This window comes from Myotis lucifugus, unplaced genomic scaffold (genome assembly GCF_000147115.1).
Source record: "Myotis lucifugus unplaced genomic scaffold, Myoluc2.0 scaffold_16, whole genome shotgun sequence".
Lineage (NCBI taxonomy): Eukaryota > Metazoa > Chordata > Mammalia > Chiroptera > Vespertilionidae > Myotis > Myotis lucifugus.
Genome location: NW_005871064.1, coordinates 13,589,317 through 13,612,462, shown reverse-complemented (window position 1 = coordinate 13,612,462; position 23,146 = coordinate 13,589,317). Strand labels below are relative to the sequence as shown.

General features: G+C 41.3%; 1 protein-coding gene across 4 annotated transcripts in view; it reads left to right on the top strand.

Moving 5' to 3' along the window:
• Positions 1–23,146, top strand: part of CHD6 (chromodomain helicase DNA binding protein 6) — a 170,202-nt gene that overhangs the window by 51,386 nt on the left and 95,670 nt on the right. For all 4 annotated transcript variants that reach the window (XM_023750885.1, XM_006085187.3, XM_023750887.1 and 1 more), the window contains 2 exons: positions 9,815–9,962; positions 11,762–11,911. In XM_023750885.1, the coding sequence (XP_023606653.1) occupies positions 9,815–9,962; positions 11,762–11,911 (298 nt within the window). The remainder of the gene's footprint in view (positions 1–9,814; positions 9,963–11,761; positions 11,912–23,146) is intronic.

Here is a 23,146-nt window from a genome sequence, read left to right as displayed (position 1 = left end):
GGTAATACTTGATGGTTACAAATGGTTCACTGAATCGCTTGGATTATTGCAGTTGCTCCAGAAGTGATTTAGGGGCTTCCAGTCTTTTCCTCCTTCAGTCCATCTTGCTAGCTGCCACCTGGCTAATCTTTCTGAAGCACTGCTGCTTTCTTATTTATGTTTATAATTGGTGGTATAAATCAAACCCCCTCTTCCCCTCTCTTCCTTCACACCAGCTGAGAAATAGTCAACAGAGATGGAGATGCACTTATCAGCTTTATTACTGATAAACTGGATTGACAAATTTCCATTGGCTTGTGGCCAGAGTCAGGCTTCTTGTAAGTTACTCCCTCCATTGAGTTTATCCACCAGAACTGCAGGCTTGTCCCTGAGCAGAGAGGGCGCTGGGCCACATGTGCTCCATTCCTTTTCCGAGTCTCACTAGTCTGGTAGGTCCCCGGTCAGAGAAGTGAGAAGAGTTTGAAGAAAGGCTGAAAATGTGTTTTCAATATTGTTCCCTCCTTGGTAGTAAAACATGATTTTCCTCATGAAAACCCTGGGACAGGGAAATGGGATTTCCTCTAACATTTTATACCTGCTTAGAAACTTCTGATTGTTCCTGCTGCCTCCAGGACAAAATCCAGACTCCTTTTTCTGTTATATAAATCCTTTGGGGTCTGACCTCTCCCTGCCTTCCTGCCTTCCTGCCTCTGACAACAGACCTTGCCAGGTTGAACTCACTACCCCTTAAAGGTACTTGACTCATTTCTCCTTCAGATTGCTCTTGCTCTTTGTCCCAACATTATGCCCTTTGTCCTCCCAGTGTTCCAAGTCCTCTCCATTCTTCAGGTCTCAGTGCAAGTCCCAGTTCCTCCACAGAGCTTCCCCAAACCAGTGTGCTCACCCATCCCATCTCAATTTCCATGGCAGTTGAAGCCTTACTTTGCATTGTCAGTCAGAGATGTTTACACCTGGGAAGACTAAAGGAGACCTAGTCCAACCCTGTTGTACTGCAGCCAGGGAAATGGAGACCCACGGAGCAGTAACTTGTAAACAAGACGTCCTGATCGCCAGTTTTGTACACTTCCCTCTGCAGTAGGCTACCTCTCCGTCATACACTGTTGTTTTTTTGTTAATCCTCATCAAAGGATAGTTTTCTGTTGATTTTTAGGGAGAGTGGAAGAGAGAGGGAAAGAGAAATATCGATGTGAGAGAAACACATTGATTGGTTGCCTCCTGCACACGCCCTGACCAGGGCTTGGGCCTGGGAGGAGCCTGCAACCAAGGTATGTGCCCTTGACCAGGATTGAACCCAGGACCCCTTTGGTCCACAGGCCGGCACTCTATCTACTGAGCCAAACCGGCTAGGGCTGTGGTCGGCAAATCATGGCTCGTGAGCCACATGTGGCTCTTTGGCCCCTTGACTGTGACTCTTCCACAAAATACCACATGCAGGCATGCACGAACAGTGTGATTGAAACTTCGTAGCCCATGTGCAGAAGTAGGTATTTTATGGAAGAGCCGGTATTTTGTGGAAGAGCCACACTCCAGGGGCTAAAGAGCCACATGTGACTCGCGAGCTGCGGTTTGCCGAGCTGCAGTTTGCCGACCACTGGGCTAGGGCATACATACACTTTTGTTTTCATGTATGCGTGACTTGTCTCCTCAACAGAAGTTAAGTGCCTGAGATCAGGACCACCATGCTTTTTGTTTTTTTTTATGGTTCTGGGGGTCCATCACCAGAGAGGTTTGTCAGGTTATTGGCTACATAGGAGGCATAAAATTTATATAAATATATTTAATTTATGTATATAATGTAAATTTAATTTATGTATGAAATATGTATTTATATAATACTAGAGGCCCGGTGCACGAAATTCATGCACGGGTAGGGTCCCTAGGCCTGGCCGGCGATCAGGGCCGATCGGAGCCTTCTGATTGCCGGCCAGGGCCTTCCTTTTGGCTGCCGGCCGGGGCCTCCCTTCCCCCACTGCCAGCTGCCGGATGTTGGCCGGGGCCTCCCTTTGTTCCATGCTGACCACCATAGCGAGTGGTAGAACTCCCGGTCAAACTCTCGTGGGGACACTTTGCATATTAGCTTTTTATATATATAGATATGATTTTATATATTATTAACATACATTTTATACACACACACACACACACACACACACACACACACTAGAGGCCTAGGGCACGAATTCGTGCATGGGTGGGGTCCCTCGACCTGGCCGGAAATTGGGACCAATCAGGGTGTCTCGCCCAGACCCCCGAGGGAGGTTGGCCAGGCCGGGGGTGGGGAGGTGCTGTGGGAGGTTGGCCAGCCAGTGGGGGGGCAGAGGGGCTGTGGGAGGTTGGCCGGCCGCAGGAGGTTGGCTGGCCACAAAACGTTGGCTGGCCATGGGAGATTGTCTGTGGGAGTGCACTGACCACCAGAGGGCAGCTCCTGCATTGAGCGTCTGCCCCCTGGTGGTCAATGTGTATAATAGCAACTGGTCCACTGGTTGTTCTAGTCATTCGGTCTTCACAGTCGCTTAGGCTTTTATATATATAGAATGTATATATCTATATATATATCTATATATATAAAATTTGATTGTTTTCTTGGAACTAATGGATAGAGCTCTTCTCCCTGAAAATAAGATTCATATAACATAGCATATAATAACTTCCATTGTTCAATAACAGTGAGTGGTGTTTTCATTTTATAATTAAAGAAGTGAAATGTTCTAATGAGGCAACTCTGGGTGGGTTCCTGAATGGTTACTGGGGGGCTGGTCACTAAAGACCAACCCATGATTAGAAGCTTGGAATTTTCAGCCGTACCCCTTATCCTTTGGAGAGGGGAGAAGGGCTAGAAATAGTTAAAATTGATCATGCCTCATGCCTCATGCCTATGTGAGGAAGTCTCCATAAAATGTCAAGTGCAGGGGATTTGGAGAGCTTCCAGGTTGGTGAACACATTCATGTGCTGGGAGGGTGATGCACCCCAGCTCCACAAGGAAGAAGCTCATGTGCTCAGGACCCTCCCAGAGCTTCTCCAATGTATCTCTCCCTCTGACTGTACATCTTTGTCCTTCATCATATCCTTTATCAAACCGATAAACGTGCTTCCCTGGGTTCTGTGAGCCGCTCTTGAAAATTAATTGAACCCAGGGAGTGGGTCATTGGAACCTCTAATTTATAGCTGGTTGGTTAGAAACATGGGTGACAATCTGGGATGGTGACTGGCGTTGAAAGTGGGGTGGGGGGCAGCCTGTCTGTGGCACTGATCCCTTACCCTATGGTATCTGCTGCTATCTCTGGGTAGATGGTGTCAGAATTGAGTTAAATGCTGGTGTCCGAGAATTGTTTTTGTAGGAGGAGAAATGCTTGGTGACCAGAAGTGTCAGAAGTGAAGTGTTTTGTGTGAGTAGTAAAGAGACTCACAGGAGAGGAACATTGTAAGAACTGGGTTTTCTCTGCACAGGAAGGTGGAAAACTGAGTTTTTTCCAACACAAGCACCAGTTTCTGTGCCTCAGCTTCTTACCCTCTTTGTTGTTGTTTTGTCAACTCAGAGCAGATTTTTCTCCCATCCAATAAGTTTGGTAACATCTTGGAAGAAAGGTTTTACCTTTTCTGATTTCCTTCTTTGATGGTTGCTTCTAGAAAGTTAAGCCCCAGAGTTTCTGATCATATAACCATTTGAGCTGTGAATCAGCTGATAACTGTGGTTCAGGATGAGTAAAATTCAGTCAGCTCAGCTCTGCCTCCCTGTTTGAAGGTCATCTCCTTTGTAGAGTGCATATCTTTATTGAGGAACTAGAGGCCTGGTGCACGAATTCATGCACGGATTGGGTCTAGCCAGGGGAAGGGGCCACAGGCAGTTGGCTGGCTGGCCCTGCCCCCGATCGGGGTGGGGGGGTGATCAAGGGTGGGGCTGGTGGGGGGGGGCTATAGGCAGCCCCACCCCCTGGTGGAACTCCTGATTGAACTCCTGGTCGAACTCCTGGTTGAGGGGACAATTTGCATATTAGCCGCTTATTATATAGGATTCTTAGGCTCCAGAGCAGTCAGTTGACCAGATTCTTTCTGTTTTTACATTCTCATAATTTATTAGAAGAAAGAAGACAATGAATAGACACCTTGTGCTTTGAACCCACTGGGCTTTATGTTAAGTAGGGGAAGAATATAAATGATAAGGGCAGAGACCATCTCTGATGCTTTGGACTAAGTCTCCATTCCTAGTTTTCTAAGAATACCCGGAGTGCTTCCCCTGTAATCCCAGAGCTTTCTAAATTATGGTCTCATGTATGGTGGACTTTGACCTGATCGATAAGGAAGCAGTTACTAAAATACTAATGCTTGATTTATTTTTCTGGTATATATTTAGTGTGTCCTGTGTGCTTTGCTTTGTTTACAAGTCCTTTTGTTGGGAATGGGATAGTTGAGGAAGGAAAGTGTCATAGAAGTATCATCTACAGGCCCTATCTTTGAGGAGCTTTCAGGAGTTAGAGAAACAACCTTGCAAGCATTCAAATAAAATAAAAAAATACAAGCAAACAAAAGAACCTAGTATAACTGTGTATAGGATAGCTGAAAGAATTTAGAAAATTAAGAGTATTTCATTTCTGTTCCAGGGAGTCCTTTGGAAGAGGTGAATATTGAGCCAGGTACTAAAGGAATCAGTACATGAGAAAAAATGAAGCAAAAGACCAGAATGCATTTAAATAAATGTTCTTTGGGGGGTATATTCAATTTTATGATGGTAGACTGAGCATACTTTTATTTTCCATTCATTAAGTCTTAATGAAATGACTGGAAGAACAGAGGGAATACATTCTTCAAAGATGAGCAATGTTAGGAATTTCTGGATGAGGAAGGCCAGTGGTATCTGATGGATAAATGCTGTGGAGGGAGTCCCAGCTCAGAGCACGTGCAGGAGCTATGCTTGTGGCAGAGGTAGAAGTGCTTCCTCATAGTAGACCTTGCAGGGACTATCTGCAGAGTGGCAGTGTGGTTTGTCAGCTTTAGGCTGAAGTCAGGCAATTGCTCTAGAGCCGTGGTTCCCAACGTGGGGCACACACCCTACAGGGGGGCAATTCGAGAATGAGTTATTAACAGTGAATTTTTTTAAACAATTTCTTAGTGTATTTCTTCCTTAGTACTTCAGCTGTCCTTTCGTTCTTTTATTTTTCTCTTTCATGGATGCCATGTTCTTTGGAAGCTTGTTTAGAGCAAGTTAATGACCTTTTAGGCTTCCTCCACTGCCTAGGAGTTCACTTTTTGAATAATAAGAATCGTATGTCACGGGGAGGGGGGCATCAGATTTTAGAGATGCTTAGGTGGAGCATGTCCAATAAAAGGTTGGGAACCACTGCTCTAGGGATATTGAGCAGTTTACTCTGGGGGAGGTTCTAGGGCTCCAAGTGGAGACTGACATCCACAAGAAGGGAGTCTAGGGGCACTAGCTTCTCTGCCTTTCCCTGCCCATACTCTAAAAGGGAGGGGGAGGGGCAGCACCTGTATGCATGTTCCCAGGCCTGGCCTCCCAGTCCAAGGCTTGTTGGAGAAAGTAACTTATTAGGCAGCAGATAGCCTCACCAGACACCTGCGTTGTCAACCTCATTCATTTTAAATAGGAACAGTTCACCAAAGATCATGAGACTGTGAGGAAAGCAAGCAGCAAAGAAGAGGAAAAGAGAAATGAGCAGAACAGCTGTCTTCAGGAGAAACAAGTCAAAGAAAAGAACTTGTAAGATTTTAAGTTAGAATCCTCAGATCAAGATGAAGCTTTGCAAAACAAAAATGGGTTATGAAAAAGCAAGTTTAACAAGAAAAATTAAGGAAAATTTAAAACATGGTTGCCTTGATTAAAATCAGCAAAAATATTGAGTAGAGGAAGAAGTGGGGAGATATATAAGATTTAAATTCATTAACTTTCAAATCAGGATGCCTGTAACTGGTCTTCATGTGGATAACTAAGGAACTAGAGGCATGAGCATATTTGGAGTTAGGGAGGTATCAGTGAGAAGCGATTCTGACTGGAAAGTGGGATTTGTTTTAAAGGGACTGAGGACAGGATGATTTGTTTCTCATTTTGTCTACAGCTGACTATATCTGCACCAAAACAATTAGGGGTTTTTTGCATTTTTTTCTTCTAACCAGTGTTCAAAAAATCTGTGCCCAATTCAGTTCTCTGGATATAGGCTGAACTAATATGGGCATTAAGTAAAAGTTGAATTAATTTTGCAAATGAGCTCCTTGGGGGGGCAGCATCCCTGTTTTCAGTGTTGTACTCCTGGGAAGAAGATCAGAGCCTATGGCAAGGCCTGGACTGGACGCTTCTCTGAAGAGTTGTTCCTCGGGTGGAGCAGTGGCTCTCGGGCTGGACTCCCCAGACCTATGCATGTCTGTGGGGCAGTGATTGCCATCATGAGCTGTTTTCAGTCATTCTGAACTTGGGAATTGTGGCAACTCACTATGGCAGTAACTGATTCTTATCTGCTAAGACTTTGATGGACATGTTATAAGATTTAATTTAAAAATGGGAAGATTAATCTTTTTTCAAATAATGCAATTTGTTTGGTAAATAAAAATTTTCATTTCCGGAATCCATGGGAGCAAAGTAATAAAAAAAATCATTGTAATACAGTGTTGTGACACATACCCAGACTTTTCTCCTCATACTCAGATCTAACACCCAGTTTCTAACTACCAATTTTAGCCTCTAGTAGTTTTATATATTTGAAGTTTCTTGCATGTCGTAAAGACATGGTAGATGCTTTCTTTAAAGTGGGTATATGTTTTATTATAAAATCAAGGGTTTTTTTTTGTTTTAATTTTAAATATATTTTTTTATTGTTGATAGTATTACAGATACCTCCCATTTTCTCCCCCTTTACCCTCCTCCTCCCAGCCTCTACCCACCCTTCTAGGTCTTCACTGCCCTGTTGCCCATGTCCATGGGCTATGCATATAAGTACATAAGTTCTTTGGTTTATCTCTTCTCGCCTGCCCAACCGCACCATGATGTATGTCTTCCGGTCTTATTTTGTTGGTCAATTCATTTTATTCATTAGATTCCACAAATAAGTGAGATCATGTGATATTTGTCTTTCCCAGATTTCACTTAACATAATACTTTCCAGGTCCATCCATGCTGCCCCAAACGGTAAGAGATTCCTCTTTTTTATAGCTAAGTGCTGGGCTCTGCTTTGCTGCTGACTTTGGGGCCTGTGCTGCTTTCAAACCTGTTTCTTCATCTGCAGTAGATGACTCATCTGCTCTGCTCCCTCATGGAATCGCAGTTTTAACAGTTCAGTGAGGCTCAGAACACAAAAAGTGCTTTGTAGAATATAAATTGCTATACAGTTTTCTTAGTGAGAAGCCACATAACATGAGATACATATTCCTGTGAAAATTTAGCATCTTTTAAAACTGTTTCATCTGAGTCTCCTGTCCTGAACTGATAAGTGGAAGAAGTTTTGCTTCCCGCCCCCTGCTTGAGAGGGCAAACCTCTTATTCAAAGGTGTTATCCTCTAAAATGGCAGGACCCCTTGAGTTTCATTGCCTTCAGTTGGACCAGAATAATTTTCATAACTTTCCTGATAGGTAGACCCGCCAGTCTTCAACCTGGGGAATTGGGGGTGGGCTGTTTGTGCTGACCAGTCATCACCGGCTGCTAGTCCTGTCACAGTTCATCATGCTGGCTTTCCCTTCTCCAAACAAGGCCCTCGGTTCTCCTTTCCCCCGACACCGTCCAGTAACTCACTTGATGGAAAATATCCACATTTCCCATTCTGTCATTTGCCAAGACTTACTGGTTCTACTTAAGCTGAATCTTTAAAATTATTTCCACCTTTGAGTTTTTATTGATTATATCTAGCCTAGGTCTTCATTGCGTCTTCTGTGAGCATACCATCATGGCCCTTTCACACAGAATGAAGTTGAAATCTAAACTCTCTAGGCTGGTATACCCCTGGTTTCTTTTCAGCTCTGTCACTTAGTACTTCTGTTCACTTCCCTGTCACCCAGCCACACAGACTGTCTTTTACTAAATGTGCTCTTAAAACTCTTCCATTTCCCAAAATGTCATGATGGTTAAAAGCATGTCTGGGTTCAAATCTTTTCTCTGCCGTTCACTAGTCATGTTACCCTGGAAATCTAACTGAACCTCATTGTGCCTACTGATAAAATGAGACTAATAAGACTAGTATCTGCCTTATAAGGTTGTTGTGAAAAGTAAAGGAGGTAATTCACGTAAAGGACTTAGAGAACTGTGTCTGCATGTATCATTTATAAGTATTAGTTGTGATGAGGATGATGAGGATGATGGTGATTGTGCCTGCATGTATTGTTATATAAGTATTAGCTATGATAATGATGATTCCTATCTTCTGTCAAAATTCTATGTATATCCCCACTCAAATACATTTTCCCAAATCTCCCCAATGATAAGTAATCTAATCCATCCATTGATAAACTCCATTTGTTTATATATTCAATAAATATTTATTTAATACTTATTATGTATAAGGCATAAGGCGAATATACAACTTAACCAAATACATATTGTCCTCTAGGAAAAGTCGTCCATTCAGCAAATGTTTATCGAGCAACTGCAGAGGATCCAGGCACTGTATGGTACTGAGCCCATGTCAGAGTTAATGACTAACTTTGGTGACAGATCAGAGTTTGAGTACCTTAAGGAAAGAACAGTTGAAATGCTTTGGGAGTGTAGGAAAGAGATTCTATGCGGTACGAGGGTCAGGAAGGCTTTTTAGAGGAGATGTTGCCATCTTAGCAGGGTTGCAGAATGGGTGGACTTTGGACTGTGGCTCTGCATGGTCTTTGGAATTTTCATAATTGTAATCTCCTCAAGGCAGGGACAGTGTTGTCTTCATTTTTCATTTTTGAGTTTTTAGTACTCACTTTGAGTCTTATACATAGATTATTCTCAATAGAGGATGATGACAGATTAGGGAGATGTCTCTTCCCATGTAACTTAAAGGGAGATTGAAATTTGATGTTTCTCAATACCTGCAAAGCAAGTGCATTTCCTAGAGAAGACATTTATATAAACTGGAAGTGAGGTTTTTGGCAATGTTCATATTAAAGTGGGACCTCATTTCTCGAACTCAATTCGTTCCGGAAGGCTGTTCAAAAACCGAATCATTTTTTCCCATTAGAAATAATGTAAATTGAATGAATACATTCCAGACCTCTAAATGATTCCCTGTTTAACCTTTCTTATATATAGAGTACATGTCTATTGTACTGTTTAATCTATAAACACTTTAAAAACAAAAAGGACATGAAATGTAAATGATAATTTAACAAAAAAGAAAGGAAATGTACAGTAAAAAATAAAATATAGCAATAATTATAAGTAGCAACAAAACAAACAAAAAAAATGAAAATATTCACAGCACAATATCCTGAGATTTTAGCAGTGGTAAACTGACTCATATTTGTGGATTCTCTCCTTTGTTTGTCACCTGAGAGATGCGTGACTGATCATACAGGTATCAGCATGAAAGGGTTGTCAGGTTGAGAAGCGAATTGTTTGAGATGGAAGACATTTGAGAAACAAGGTTCCACTGTATTTTATTTCTTATCACATTAATCATAGCCATAGGAGTCACAATAGGGGTGTAAAAAAGTGAATTCTGCATGGAAAGCTATTTCTTCCCATGTTTTTGTATATTTTTGGGAAGAAATTCTTTTAGATTTTCAACTAAAGCCTACCCTGGTCCAAGGATTCCAGGATGTGATATCATAACTTTGATCATATGAGAAATCTTAGTTTCAAAAACTGCCCAATAGGTTTAATTCTGAATTTCTCCTTGTAGCAAGGAGCAAGGACCAACCCCAGTGGAGAAAAAGAAGAAAGGAAAAAGGAAAAGTGAAACCACAGTGGAGAGTTTAGAGCTGGATCAGGGCCTGCCGAACCCATCCCTGCGGAGTCCTGAGGAATCCACTGAGTCTACAGACAGCCAGGTACAGCTGTGACCCGGAGCCCTGGTGACGGTTACGGCTGCTAGATGGGATCTTGCTGACGCGATCCTCTCACTCCTCTCCCTCTCAAGCCTACACCCCTTGTGCACAGGCCTAGGCTGGGCTTTCATTGTTTTGGTGGGTAAGCACCAAAAGACCACAGACCTTTTCCCTAGCATCCTGACCTTTAGTATAATATTATTAATATGAAATAATCTCCCAGTTTTTTAGTGGTGTTTGCTTCCTTCTTGGAAAGGAGCATATTTGGCTGCAGAGAGACTGAATGTGGAAAATGAAGTTGAGAGCTAAGCTAGGTAAGGCACAGGGCCCTGTTTTGCAATGTAAGTATGCATTTAGGACTACAGGCTGGGCCAGTCTGCACAAGGACATTTTCATAGTCCTAGATGCTGGAAAAGTCAGGATGTATTTATTATGCCAAAATAGGAAGGAAAGTTTGGCCAAACATGAAAACAAGGAGTTGCCCACCTACATGCAGTTTCTGACAATATGCCAAGTGTGCCCATGCCCATGGTGGGACATGACCTTAGTAAGATATGACCTTGGTCAGCATGCGCTCCCTGAGTGAAGCAACAGGAGTCTCCCGTTTGAAGTGCTATCTCCTCTGATGCCCATAGCAGTTCATCTGAACTGTGCTGCTGCAGGGGACCATTGAAAGTAAGACCGACTTGCTTTAATTTCAGTGCCATCTGGACCCTCATAGGTTTCTAGGTGATCTTCATTGTAGGAAGGTGTCAGCTCCTGATGTCATCGTGGTAATAAGTAGTAGTGTCTGGGGTGTCAGAGCCAACCCCCCCTCACTGCCTATAAATTTGGGCTTGTGGCTGCTAGATATCTGATTGGCAGAGAAGAAAGCACATTGGGTTGATGGGAGTTGGCAGGGGGTTAAGTGTTTCTAGGATGGTGATCTGTATGTGGGACTAAGGGCAGCTTTCTATGTAGAACCCCTCATGTAAAGTTAAGCATCAGAGGTGACACAGTGAAGAAATGGGGGGAAGGCTAAGAGAGGCTCAGGAGATATCTTGTAGGAAATAAGGGAGGCGAGGTTTTGCTTTTGTTTTGTTTTTTAAGGTTTACATACTTGAGAGTGAGCTAGCTGGTGAATGGTTCCCAGCGTGTTTCTGCTGCCTGGATGATGTGTATACAGAGATGAACCATGTGTTTTTATGTTGGAGGAAAGCCACTGGGCCACTTTGTTGCAGAATGTTGTCTCTGAAAGGTCACAAGCTGCTTAATTATAGACGAGTCCTCAGATGGTGACTCATGAGTCTTGTTTTGTCACACTTAAGATGTCTCATGTCTCCCTGTATTTCAAGGAGTATTTTAAGATTCTAATAAAATTGGTATTATTTAATTTAGGAATTATGTAAGTTGATGAATTTAAGCAAAGCCAAAATCAACTATTATATATCATTGTCATAAAATCAGAGCTTCCAGCTAGGGTAGAAGGGACCTCAAAGATGATGGAGTTTACCTCCCATCCCTGTTTTACTGGAATAGAACCCAATTCTAGAAGGAGGTGAAAAGTCACTGCCATTGATGAATGAAACATGCCTCACTGGATTCCAAGACTACACCTTCTCAGTTCCCCGCAGTTTGGATCCCCTCCCTCAACTAGGTCCCATTTTGAGCCAATTTAGTTCTTAAAAGAGTTGTGTTTAAGGAAGACTCCTTTTGTAATGTAAGAAAGGTCTCCTTTGCATGTTAGTGAGTATAGTTGAGAGTATTCTTTTACAAGTTTTTGCCTCTGACTCACAGAGCTCTCTGATGTGTTTTCCTTGCAGAAACGACGCTCTGGCCGGCAAGTGAAGCGCAGAAAATACAACGAGGACCTGGATTTCAAAGTGGTGGATGACGATGGGGAAACAATCGCTGTTCTTGGAGCTGGCCGAGCATCTGCCCTCTCAGCTTCTACCCTGGCTTGGCAGGCAGAGGTACGGCCTTTGCATGGGATGTTGGTCTACCTGATGGAGTTGTTCTGTGGCTATTTGCTAACACAAGTTAGATCATTTTAACTACTGCTTATAAAATTCAGACCCTCACTGTGCCAAGCAGGATCCTCTACCATTACACTGTTTCACCAAATGCATTTTTCAGATAAATGACTTTTCCTTATCCCTCTCATGACACTGCAGCCAAAAGACTTGCTGTCTTTTAATGCCTCAACTAGCAGTTCTTTCCCACCTACTGGCCTTTGTATGTGTTGTCCCTTCTTCCTGGAATGCTCTTTACCATGTGCTTTACATTTTACATGACTGGTTCACCGTCTTTTAAAGTAGGTTTCTGTCCCTCAGCCTAGTGATTCTGTATTTCACTCCTGTGTGTTTCCTTCATAGCACTTACTACACTTGTAATTTGGATTTATGATTTCATTTTGTTGTCTCTCTCACTAGAATGGAAAAGTCAGATATGTGATAAATAGTTGTTCGGTGAATAAAATCATGTGAACTAGTCATTACAGTTGGAACTTGTGTTCTGAGAGTCCACCACAAGGCCAGGTCCTGGAATTCAAGGATGAGCATGAAGGGTTGGTCCCTGCCTCCCAGGAGCCTTAACTAGGAGAAGGAGCGTATGGCTGACCTACTACCGTGATAAGCGCAGTCCTAGAAGTATGTGCTAGATACTGTAACTGCACAGAAGGAGGCATGGACAGGAATGGGAGGGCAGTCAGGGCTTTAGGAGGGGTAATGTCCAACATGAACTACAGCCCCAGAGCCTGGATGGTACCACAGGCTGTGGTATGATAGACAAGTGTGGCTGAGTGCTGTGGTCTAATTTGCAGAGCGCTGGGAGATGAGATCTGAGTGGTGGGTAGAACAAGTCACATAATGTAGATCCTTGGATGTCAGCTAAGGTATTTGGCCTTTATACTGTAGATCAGAGAGGGATAGGAGTCATCGATGGGCTCAAGCAGAGAAGCAGGATGGCCATATTTGCATTTTAGGACTTTCCACTGGCAGCAACATCAAGGAGGAAGAAGATAGCATTAGGACCTGATGCCCAGATGTTAGAAAGGAAGAGTGGTAAATGTTGAAGAGGAGGAGGTCTGTGCCAAGGAGCTTATAGTGAAGAAACTAGAAGCAAAAGGAGAAGCAGGCTGAGCATGTAGGAGGGGCATCATTGCCAGCAGCACATTCTGGCTATCTGTTGGTTCGGAGTCACTGTTGCTGACTTGGCAGAATTCACGCTCTGCATGTGCAGCAGCAGCACAAATACCTGTCCTTTCTCCTGGGCGCCAGTGTGGCTCACTGAAGCCGATAATCCTTTATCTATTGAAACCACCTGGCCTCCAATTTGAAGCAATTTTACATAACTTCACATGTCCTTTCACTCTCTTGGCATGGAAGGTAGCTAGAAACGGGGTCATTGTTCCTTTTTTAATCAAGAAAGAGGCACAGAAAGACCCAGGTCATAGAATTATATAGTAGGTGTTGATCATTGACCAGCACTAAGAGTTGGTTTCATGTGGAATATAAGACTTAATAGGAATAATAATTGATGTATTGTCATTGTAGTACTTTTCAAGCAAATAGTTAAGAGTAGCCCTCACAGACTGCCGTGCATTGATAGGATTATATTGCTTTATAATGGGTTTTTCTTCCTTGGAGAGTTTATGGTTGGTTTGGTTTTTAAAAAACTATAAGGGAGCCCCAGCCGGCATGACTCAGTGGTTGAGGAGGTCATGGCTCGTCGATTCCTGGTTGGGGCACATGCCCGGAGTTGTGGGCTCGATCCCCAGTGTGGGGCATGCAGAAGACAGGCCAATCAATGATTCTCTCTTATCATTGATGTTTCTCTCTCTCCCTCTCCCTTCCTTTCTGAAATCAATAAAAATATATTTTAAAAAAATCAAGATATTTTATTTTCTCCTCCTAACCATTTAGCCTAAGTTATTAACTATATTTCAGTTATTGTTATGACTTCTCTCCTGGTACCTGAAGGGCAGAATTAGCTTATCTGACAGAAACAATTCAGGAAATTGTATGTATCTTAAAGCTCTTTTTATCCTCTTAAGGATACAGCAAAGAGAGGGAACTATATGGTGAAATACAAGATTGAATCTGAATTTGCATTAATTATGCCTCAACAATTGTTACTAAATTTAAGCAAGAAAGAGGCCTGATAAGAGGTTTTGGTGCTGATGTTCAGAAAAGCAACCAGACCATAGGCCTGGCCCAGCACCCAGGGCAGACCAGATAGCTTGCAAGGGGGGTTGAGTGGGTTTCAAAATCAGTGCTCCGTAAAGCCCTGGCTGCTGCAGGACCAAAACAGCTTCACTTTCATCTATTGGGCTTCCTGGTGAGGTGTGAACAAAGATTTCCCGGGCTAATGCAAAGCTTAAAAGCCTTGGATCTCATCTTGGATTCCAGGCAATCCTCAAAGCATCCAGTGGCACAGAAAATCAGTTGAAGAAGATGAGGCTCTCTTTCATCTTTCTCCCGAGGCCCTTTGGATGGTGTCTGCTTGCTTGCTTGCTGGCTTTAGCTTGGGGCAGAGAAGGGTGTGGAAAAGGCATAAAAAAGGCCCCGCTGGCACCTGTTGGCAATTCTGTGCTATCTCTTATCAGCACGCTCAGCCCAATTCTGTGGCTGCTGGCCCCTGTCCCAGCCCCAGATTGCAACCTCAGTATTGGTTACCTAGTGGTGAGTTGCTAAAAACATCTTTACACATCATTCATTCTAGTTCAAGACTGGCAGATTAGCACAGCCTGCTTTAGAGTCCAGAGGACAGTCCCCTTACTAGGAGCTGGGATTCAGGGGCTGGAAATAAGTTTCCACCCTGACACGAACTCCTTGTTTTCCTATTCTTTGTCACATGGATGTTAGTACTTGGAACAGAGGGAACTCTCACAGTTGTACATTTACAGGGTATAGATTTTTACAAGATTGTCTCAGGTTTTGCCTCCTACAATTTGTGTGGTTTGTATGATTTTGCCTTTTGGAACAAAAGGACTTTAATTTGAATGAGGTTTAACTCATGGCGCTCCCCTGTGCCTCACCACTGTGTCTTTGCAGACAGCCGCTCTGCTTTGGCCTTTTCCTGTGCCTGGCAGGTTGAGCTCAGTTATTGCCTCCCCCAGCAAGCTCCCTGCTCCCCCTGAGCTGGGGATAAGTTCCTCTCTCCTATGCTCCCACAGCATTCTCCTATGATTAACTTTTTCATTGTCCTTTAAACACCTGCCAGTTTTTGCTTTCCTTCTAAACCAGCAGTTTTCAACTTTTTTTCTAATAGCACTCATAATTACTAAAATTCTGCAGCCCACCAAAAAATACACTGTATTTTGCCTGAACAAAAAAAAAAATAGGTGTAATTTGGTTCATTTACAATGGACGACTGTTGTTGTGTTAACTGTTGTCATTTTTTAAATTTGACAATCTAAATAAAAAGAGGTCAGTGTCCCTGACTAAATAGTCAGGTATTGCATGTTTCAAAATTTCTTGCAGCAGACCAGTTGAAAATCACTGTTCTAAACCATGAACTATTTAAGGATAGGGCTTGTATCTTTTTTTTCTTCTTCTCTGTATCTCTCAGGCATGAATTTCAATAAAGTAAAATTTACATGAATTCCCAGGAACTATTCAGGCAAAAATTCACTTATGGCACTTTCCAGCCTCTGTTTTGTGGTCTTACAACTGTTTATTTATTATTACCAAAGTCAGGAGTCAGTTGGAATCCATATCCCACTTGTCCAGAGCCTGTGACTCTTCAGATTTGTCAGTGCCTCTGTCACACTGTTCTGAATATTACTCCCCATTGTTCCCTCAGTCAGATTATAAACTTGCAAAACAAGTGTCACTTTATTTTAGCATAATGTTCATCTAACATAGGTAGTACCAACGTAAAGACTTGTACTGAGTTGTACTTACATATTTATTTAATATATGAATAATGAATAAATATGCTTAAAACCCATTATGTAAACAGGTATGATTTTTAACTCCTAGGTTAGAAAAACAAGAATGAGATATTTTTCTTTGTTCTCTCAGCCTCTTGTTTTCTCCATTTCTTTATACTGGCATATTTTTCCCATTGGTATTCATTTACTTCTTGCTCCAAGCAGACACTCTAGCCTGCAAACAGACCCCTTGGCAAAAATGACTTGGTGCTCTTTGGCATTTGGCACTGCTCTAGTTTTGTACCAGCTTCCATGATTCAGTGCTTTGGCTCCGATCCACTTGGCCTGGGTGGATGATCTCGATTCTTCCTATTTCTTCATTGGCTACAACCACCATTTCCCACCCTGAATCTTTCTTCACATCATCTCCTGTACTTATTTCCTCTTGGTTTCTGCTGCTACCCATTGTGCTGAGGCCAGTGTTCAGGTTATTGCAGTATGCATTTGTATAGCATCCTGCTGCAGTCTCTGTCCTCCTAATCCATTACCAAACTAATTTTCCCACAATACCAGAGAAAGTTTGGTGTTTCTCAGTGTCCTGCTCAAAAATCTAAGCTGGTTACTTCTTAACTCCTTTAAAAGGTTGAAACTCCTGCCTGATTTTTAAAAAAATGTGGCTGCACCTGTTTACCCTCATTTATTTCCATTCCTCATTGTGTATAATGCTTTTGCTCTACTGAGACTGGTTACTGAGTGTTCCAAATATGCATCCTACTCCCCATAGACTTCTTCTTTCATCCTTTGGGTTCATTTTGGCTTTCCTTCCTGTTTTTTGACCTCTTATGAACCACCATTCTTTTGGGCCCAACTAACACCATCTATTCTGTGAATTCCAAGCTGTTCTTGCCTTCTGCATTCTGGTTAGCTTATGGTTACTATCACACTAATTAGCTTTTTCCTGGGACATCTAAGAAAAATCTGTTTAATTTTGCTTTCCCTGAATGAGTATAAACCCCTGAAACTGGGCATCTTGTTTGATGCTACTTTTGTATTTCCTTGACACTTGGGAAATACTTGATGATTTGAAAAGGTGATGTGCTTCTTGTTATAGTCTCTCCTTATGGTTAGTTAAATAGAAGTAAATCAGGTGCTTGGTTGAAGTTGGGAGCAAATTGGTTTGAAAACGTTTGAAATTTTTTCTAAGAAAAACTGTTTAATTATGTGAGTCTCTGACCTGAATGTGAATGAATTAAAATGGTCTTCTTTGAAGGATGATTTGAGAAAATTCCAAGCAGTTGAGAACAGATGGTTGTTATGGAAGTGTGCTTGGCAAGCAGATTTAGTTTATATCTGTGTGTATCTGTATACACTAAGTGTTTATACACACATGATCTTGCTTTTATGCACAATCTCTGTTTAGGAAAAAAAAATCTTGATTTCCCAATTTCCTTCCTATTTTTATGCGTATTTTGAAAATGCTACTCTCCTTTCCTTTTATTAGGATAGAGTAAGAACCTGTTTTCAGTATTTTGATGATGACCATTGATTTTTTTAACCCCTGCCAAAAAAATAAATTGAAAATTTATTTCAAATTTCTTAATTTTTTACTTGAAAATTTTCTATAATTAAGAATATTTTAAGTCCTCCATCCTTTTAGTAGTCAGAATAAAGTCCTGTGCTTTCTTCATCCATGTGTTACTGTTTCCTTGGATTTGGTCCTAGTTAAAAACTCTGAATAGCAATCAAAATTCTACCCTCAGAAACCATCTTTTCCTGTTTTCCATGGTAGGTAAGAATAAGAGAATATTTGAATCTGGTAGTGAGGAAGAGGCAATTGTTCCTCTCAGTATGTATGAGTGCTTGCTGGTTATTCTAGTCTGTATTATGCAGACTTGGCAGTAGGTTGGAAAGGTAGTTGGCAGTTATGACACTTTAATGCTGGCTAGCAGAGGTCTAACTCAGGCGTCACTATATTTCCAAAGCCTCTGCTCATTTTCCCACATGCTCTAGCTTCTATGGTCCCATAGCACTTGCTTTATACTGTTACCAAGTTGTATAGCAAAAATCTCTTGGCATTATTTATTCAAAAATATTTATTGAGCACCTACTATATGCCAAGTAGTGTTCAAGATAACATCAAGAAACAAAAGAGACAAAAATTTCTGCCCTCATGAAGGGAGCCTACAGCAAATGAAGAAGAAGCCTGCAACCAACACACCACCAATCTCTCCCTCCAGATATTTGCCAGATTTTGAACCCATGTGTGATGTGAAGCCAAACAGATAAGTTCAAAACTTCCAAAGGGTAACATTTTCTAGGGAATGGCTGCTAGTAAACCTAAAAATAAGAAAATTGTGTAGTCAGTGGTGGTAAGTGCTATGGGGAAAAAAATTAGAATAAGAGAGTGATAAGGATTTCAAGAATGGGGATTACAGTTTTAAACAAGGTGGTCAGTGTTGGACTATAAAGGTAACATTTGAGCAAAGAATTGAAGGAAGTACAGAAGCAAGGGAGTTATGTAGGGGTGAAGAGCATGTCAGGCAGAGGGAATAGCCTATGCAAAGTCCCTGTATATATGAGGAACAGGCAAGGAGACCTTAAAGGTAACAAGATGAGATGGGAGACTGGGTACAGATACTATAGAGTTTTGTAGACTTTTGGAAGATCTTTGACTTTATTGTTATTATTTTTTCTTTTTTTATTGATTTTTAGAGAGAGAGGAAAGGAGAGGGAGAGAGAAATATCAATGTGAGAGCAAAACATCAATCGGCTGCCTCCTGCACGCCCTCTACCAGATCAAGCCCACAACCCAGATATGTGCCCTGACTGGGAATCAACCAGCAATCTTTCTGTGCATGGGACGATGCTCAACCAACTGAGCCACACCAGCCATGGCTTATTCTGAGTTAGAGAAATATTTTAAGCAGTTTAAGCAAAAGGTGTCATAATAAAAAGGACCCTTGTGAATGTTTGAGAACAGAGTAGCAGGGCAACTAGTGAGGAGGCTCTTGGGAATAATCTGGGTGAGAAAAAAAGGTGGTTTAGATCAGGGTATAAGCAGTGGAAATGGTGAGAAACGGTTGGATTCTGAACATATTTTGAAGAAAGAGCCAACAAGATTTCTTTACTAATCAGAAATACATAAAGAGCTCTTGCAAATCAAAACAGAGGACAATTTTAAAAATAGGCAAGTGACTTGAATAGGAGCTTCACAAAGAGGATATCCACATGGCCAATAAGCATATGAAAAGGTTTTCAGCAGCCACAGTTATCAGGGAAATGTGAATTAAAGAGACAATAATATTACACATCCACTAGCTGGCTAAAATTTTAAAGACTGACAATATCAAGTCAGGTGAACCATCCATACCTTGCTTGTGGCTGTAAAAAATGTTGAGATCACTTTGGAAAAAATGTTGACAGTATCTGTTAAAACCCAACATATAATAGTTTAGTAATTCCACTCCTATGTATGTATCCAAGATATCTGAGTGGAAAGACATACACGAACATTGGAAGCAACCCAAATATTCCTCAACAGTAAATAGATAAATAAATGTTGGTGTATTTATAAAACAAAATACTACACAGTAATACAGAAGAATAAACCATGTACTATAACGATTCAATTTATATAAAGTTTAATAAAAAAACTAATTAATAGTGGTAGAAGTCTGAATAGTAGTTACTTCCCATGAGAGCACAAGGGTTTTCCAGAATGTTGGAAATGTTATATAACTTGCTCTGGATGGTACTTAACACAAGTGTGTATGTGTATATGTAAAAATCCATCAACTGAACACTTGAGATCCCTGCATACTATATGTATGATGCCATACCCAGTAACTTTTAAAGCATTGTGTTAGCATGTCTGGTCATTTCTTGATGATGAAGACTATAGCTCATTTATTTCTGTAAGACCAGTGCATAAACTTAAGAGACACTCAGTAAATAATATGGAAGGAAATTAGGAAGGAAGTAGGAAGTTAGGAAAGAAGTTGGTTCATTAATCTAGTTTCTCTTAACCTAGCACCTGCCGGCTTGCCATAGAGCACTGTTTGTTGGCTGCAGGGTCGGGGTAGTGATCTTTACTGCTCAAGAAAATACATCTAGCTCTGGCTGGTGTGGCTCAGTTGGTTGGGCGACATCCCGTGCACTGAAAGGTTGTGGATTCAATTCCCAGTCAGGGCACATACCTGGTTCCTGGCTTAGAAGAGTTTGTGTAGGAGACAGACAATTGATGTTCATTCTCCATTGATTTTTCTCTCTTCCTCTCTCTCTGAAAAATCAATAACAAATGTTAAAAAGAAAGGAAGGAAGGAAGGAAGGAAGGAAGGAAGGAAGGAAGGAAGGAAGGAAGGAAGGAAGGAAGGAAGGAAGGAAGGAAGGAAGGAAGGAAGGAAGGAAGGAAGGAAAGAGAGAGAACACCTTGCTTTGGCCCTTTTCTGTTAGCCATGCTGATAGTATAGGATAGGTCCAAGGATATGGAGAAGGGGGAGACTTTTTAATTACATGATGTAGATTAAGAATAATTAACAGTCTGCAGTCTGTGGTCCTTGTGAGTTTGATGCTTTATTTCCTTTTAAAGCATGAGACAATACTACACATCCATTAGAATGGCTAAAATTTTAAAGACTGACACTATAAAGTCTCTTTCTCTCTTTCTCTTCAACAGTTCAACAAATATTTGTTGGGACTCTCTTCCAATTCAACAAATATTTGTTGGTCACCCACTGTTGCCTGGCATTTTTGAGGTATCGAGCAACATCAATGAATAAAACAAATAAGGATCTCTGCCCTCAAAAGGTTTATATAGAATGGGAGAAGACAAGCAGTAAGCAATAAACTGCCTCCTCCTTTCCTAACTTGTGCTTAAGAATCAAACAGAACAAATACTTAAACAGAAAAACAAAAGCTTCTTCCTGTTGTATGGTAGGCATAGTTCACTTGCCTTCTTGTTGAGCTGTGGGAAAAAGACTTGTCATTTTGGATTAACTTCTGCATGGCACCTAGCACAATGCCATGTGTCTGGGGGGACGTAATATTTGTAACCTTTGGGAGCATCTGTCCGCGCCTGCTGATTTCCACATTTTTTTCCTACCATCTGCCCTCCTAATTTTTTGTAAACTATCACTTTTCTGGGAAAAGCTTGATTTTAAGATCTGAGAAAATACAGGTTTTCTGTAGTGGTATGGCTTTGTGACAACCGAACCCTAGAATGGCTAGACAGTGATACACAGAATATACCGTCCTTTTGGAAAGTTCTGATCAGGCACCCAAATACTAGGTGTATCAGTTAGTAATGCAGATTTTGTAATTAAAGAAAACACGGTAATTTCAAGAGAAACATCGAAAATGCTTTATTCAAAGTAATGTCCATCGCTAGCTACACATTTCCCCATCTTTCAGGTAATTTGAGGATACCTTCCCAATAGAACTTTTCTTGTTTTGAGGCAAACCATTCAGAGACCCTATTTTCCAATTCTTTGTACGTTTTGAAGTGCTGCTCAGAAAGTCTGTGTGCCATCCATCAGAACAAGTAGTAATCTGAAGGAGCAAGGTCTGGTGAATACGGAGGGTGAGTTAATACTTCCCAGGCAAGATCTTTTTTTATATATATAATATATATTTTATTGATTTTTTTACAGAGAGGAAGGGAGAGGGATAGAAAGTTAGAAACATCGATGAGAGAGAAACATCGATTCAGCTGCCTCCTGCCCACTCCCTACTGGGGATGTGCCCGCAACCAGGGTACATGCCTTTGACCGGAATCAAACCTGGGACCATTCACTCCGCAGGCCGATGCTCTATCCACTGAGCCAAACCGGTTAGGGCCCAGGCAAGATCTTTTAACATGTCTTTAACTGGTTTTGAAGTGTGTGATGGTGCGTTATCATGAAGCAAAATTACTTTGCCATGTCTTCTGGCCCATTCTGATTGTTTTACGATCAAAGCGTGGTTCAAATTGATTATTTGTTGTTGGTAGCAATCAGTATTAATGGTTTCACCTGGTTTTAGTAGCTCATAATACACCCACCTTCCTGATCCCACCAAACGCAGAGCATTGTCTTCTTTCCAAAGCGATTTGGCCTTGCAGTCGATGTTGATGGTTGACCTGGATCAACCCATGATTTTGTGCATTTGGGATTCTCAAAATAAATTAACTTTTCATCGCCAGTCACAATTCGATGCAAAAAAGACTTTGGTGCTGTTGAAGCAACATTTTACTGATGACTTTTTAGTTTTCCATTTGTCTTTTCGTTCAGTTGATGTGTCACCCATTTTCCTTCCTTTAAAATCTTTCCCATTGCTTGTAAACGATCAGAAATTGTTTGCTGAGCAACATTTAATCTTTCTGCAAGTTGTTTTTTGAGTTTGACACACATCTTCATCCAATAATGCTTGTAATTGTTGGTCTTCAAACTTTTGCAGTTGACCTGGATGTTCTTTGTCTTTCACATCGAAATCATCACTTTAAAGCATTTAAACCAGCATTCACAAGTATCTTGAGATGGAGCATATTCACCATAAGCTTCCCGAAGTATAAGATAACTTTTTCTTCAAAATAATGAATTAAAACTTCCCACAAATGCTCTTTTTTTAGCACGGAATTCGACATTTTTAAGCGTAAAAATATCTATGATGTTAACACCTTCAGCAAATTTGACATATGAAGTTTTGAAGCTTGCTGTCAATACAACAAAATAGCATAGATATCAAATCGCATATATATCAACATATGTGTAACTCTATCTATTGAAAAAAATCTGCATTATTAACTGGTATACCTAGTAGTTATTTTGAGAGTTACGGTTGTTGTGATGAACATTCTTTTTATACACAGTTCTAAATCTCATACCATGATAAATACTAGGTCTGGGACAGTCTTATAGTGTATAGGAAACCACTGAAATAAAACTACTTAAAGTCCTAGAAAGAATGTTAAATGCAAGAGTGTTCTGATTCAGTGCATCCTTTTTTAAAGTTTTTCAGGTTTTTTTTGTTTATGTTGTTTTTAATCCTCGCCTGAAGATATCTTTTACATTGCTTTCTAGAGAGTGGGAGGGAGGGAGGTAGTGGGGGGGGGAGAAATATGGGAGAGAGAGAGAGAGAGAGATCAATTGATTGCCTCCCTCACACGCCCCTCCCTGGACTGGGGAACCTGCAACTGAGGTTCTTGCCCTTGACCAGGAATTGAGCCTGAGACCCTTTGGTCTGCAGGAGAATGCTCTAACCACCGAGCACCAGCCAGGGCAAGTTTGTCATTTTTAATGCCGATTTTTAAAGATCGCATACTCTATAAAAGAAATTTCATGGAAATTAGTAGCATAGA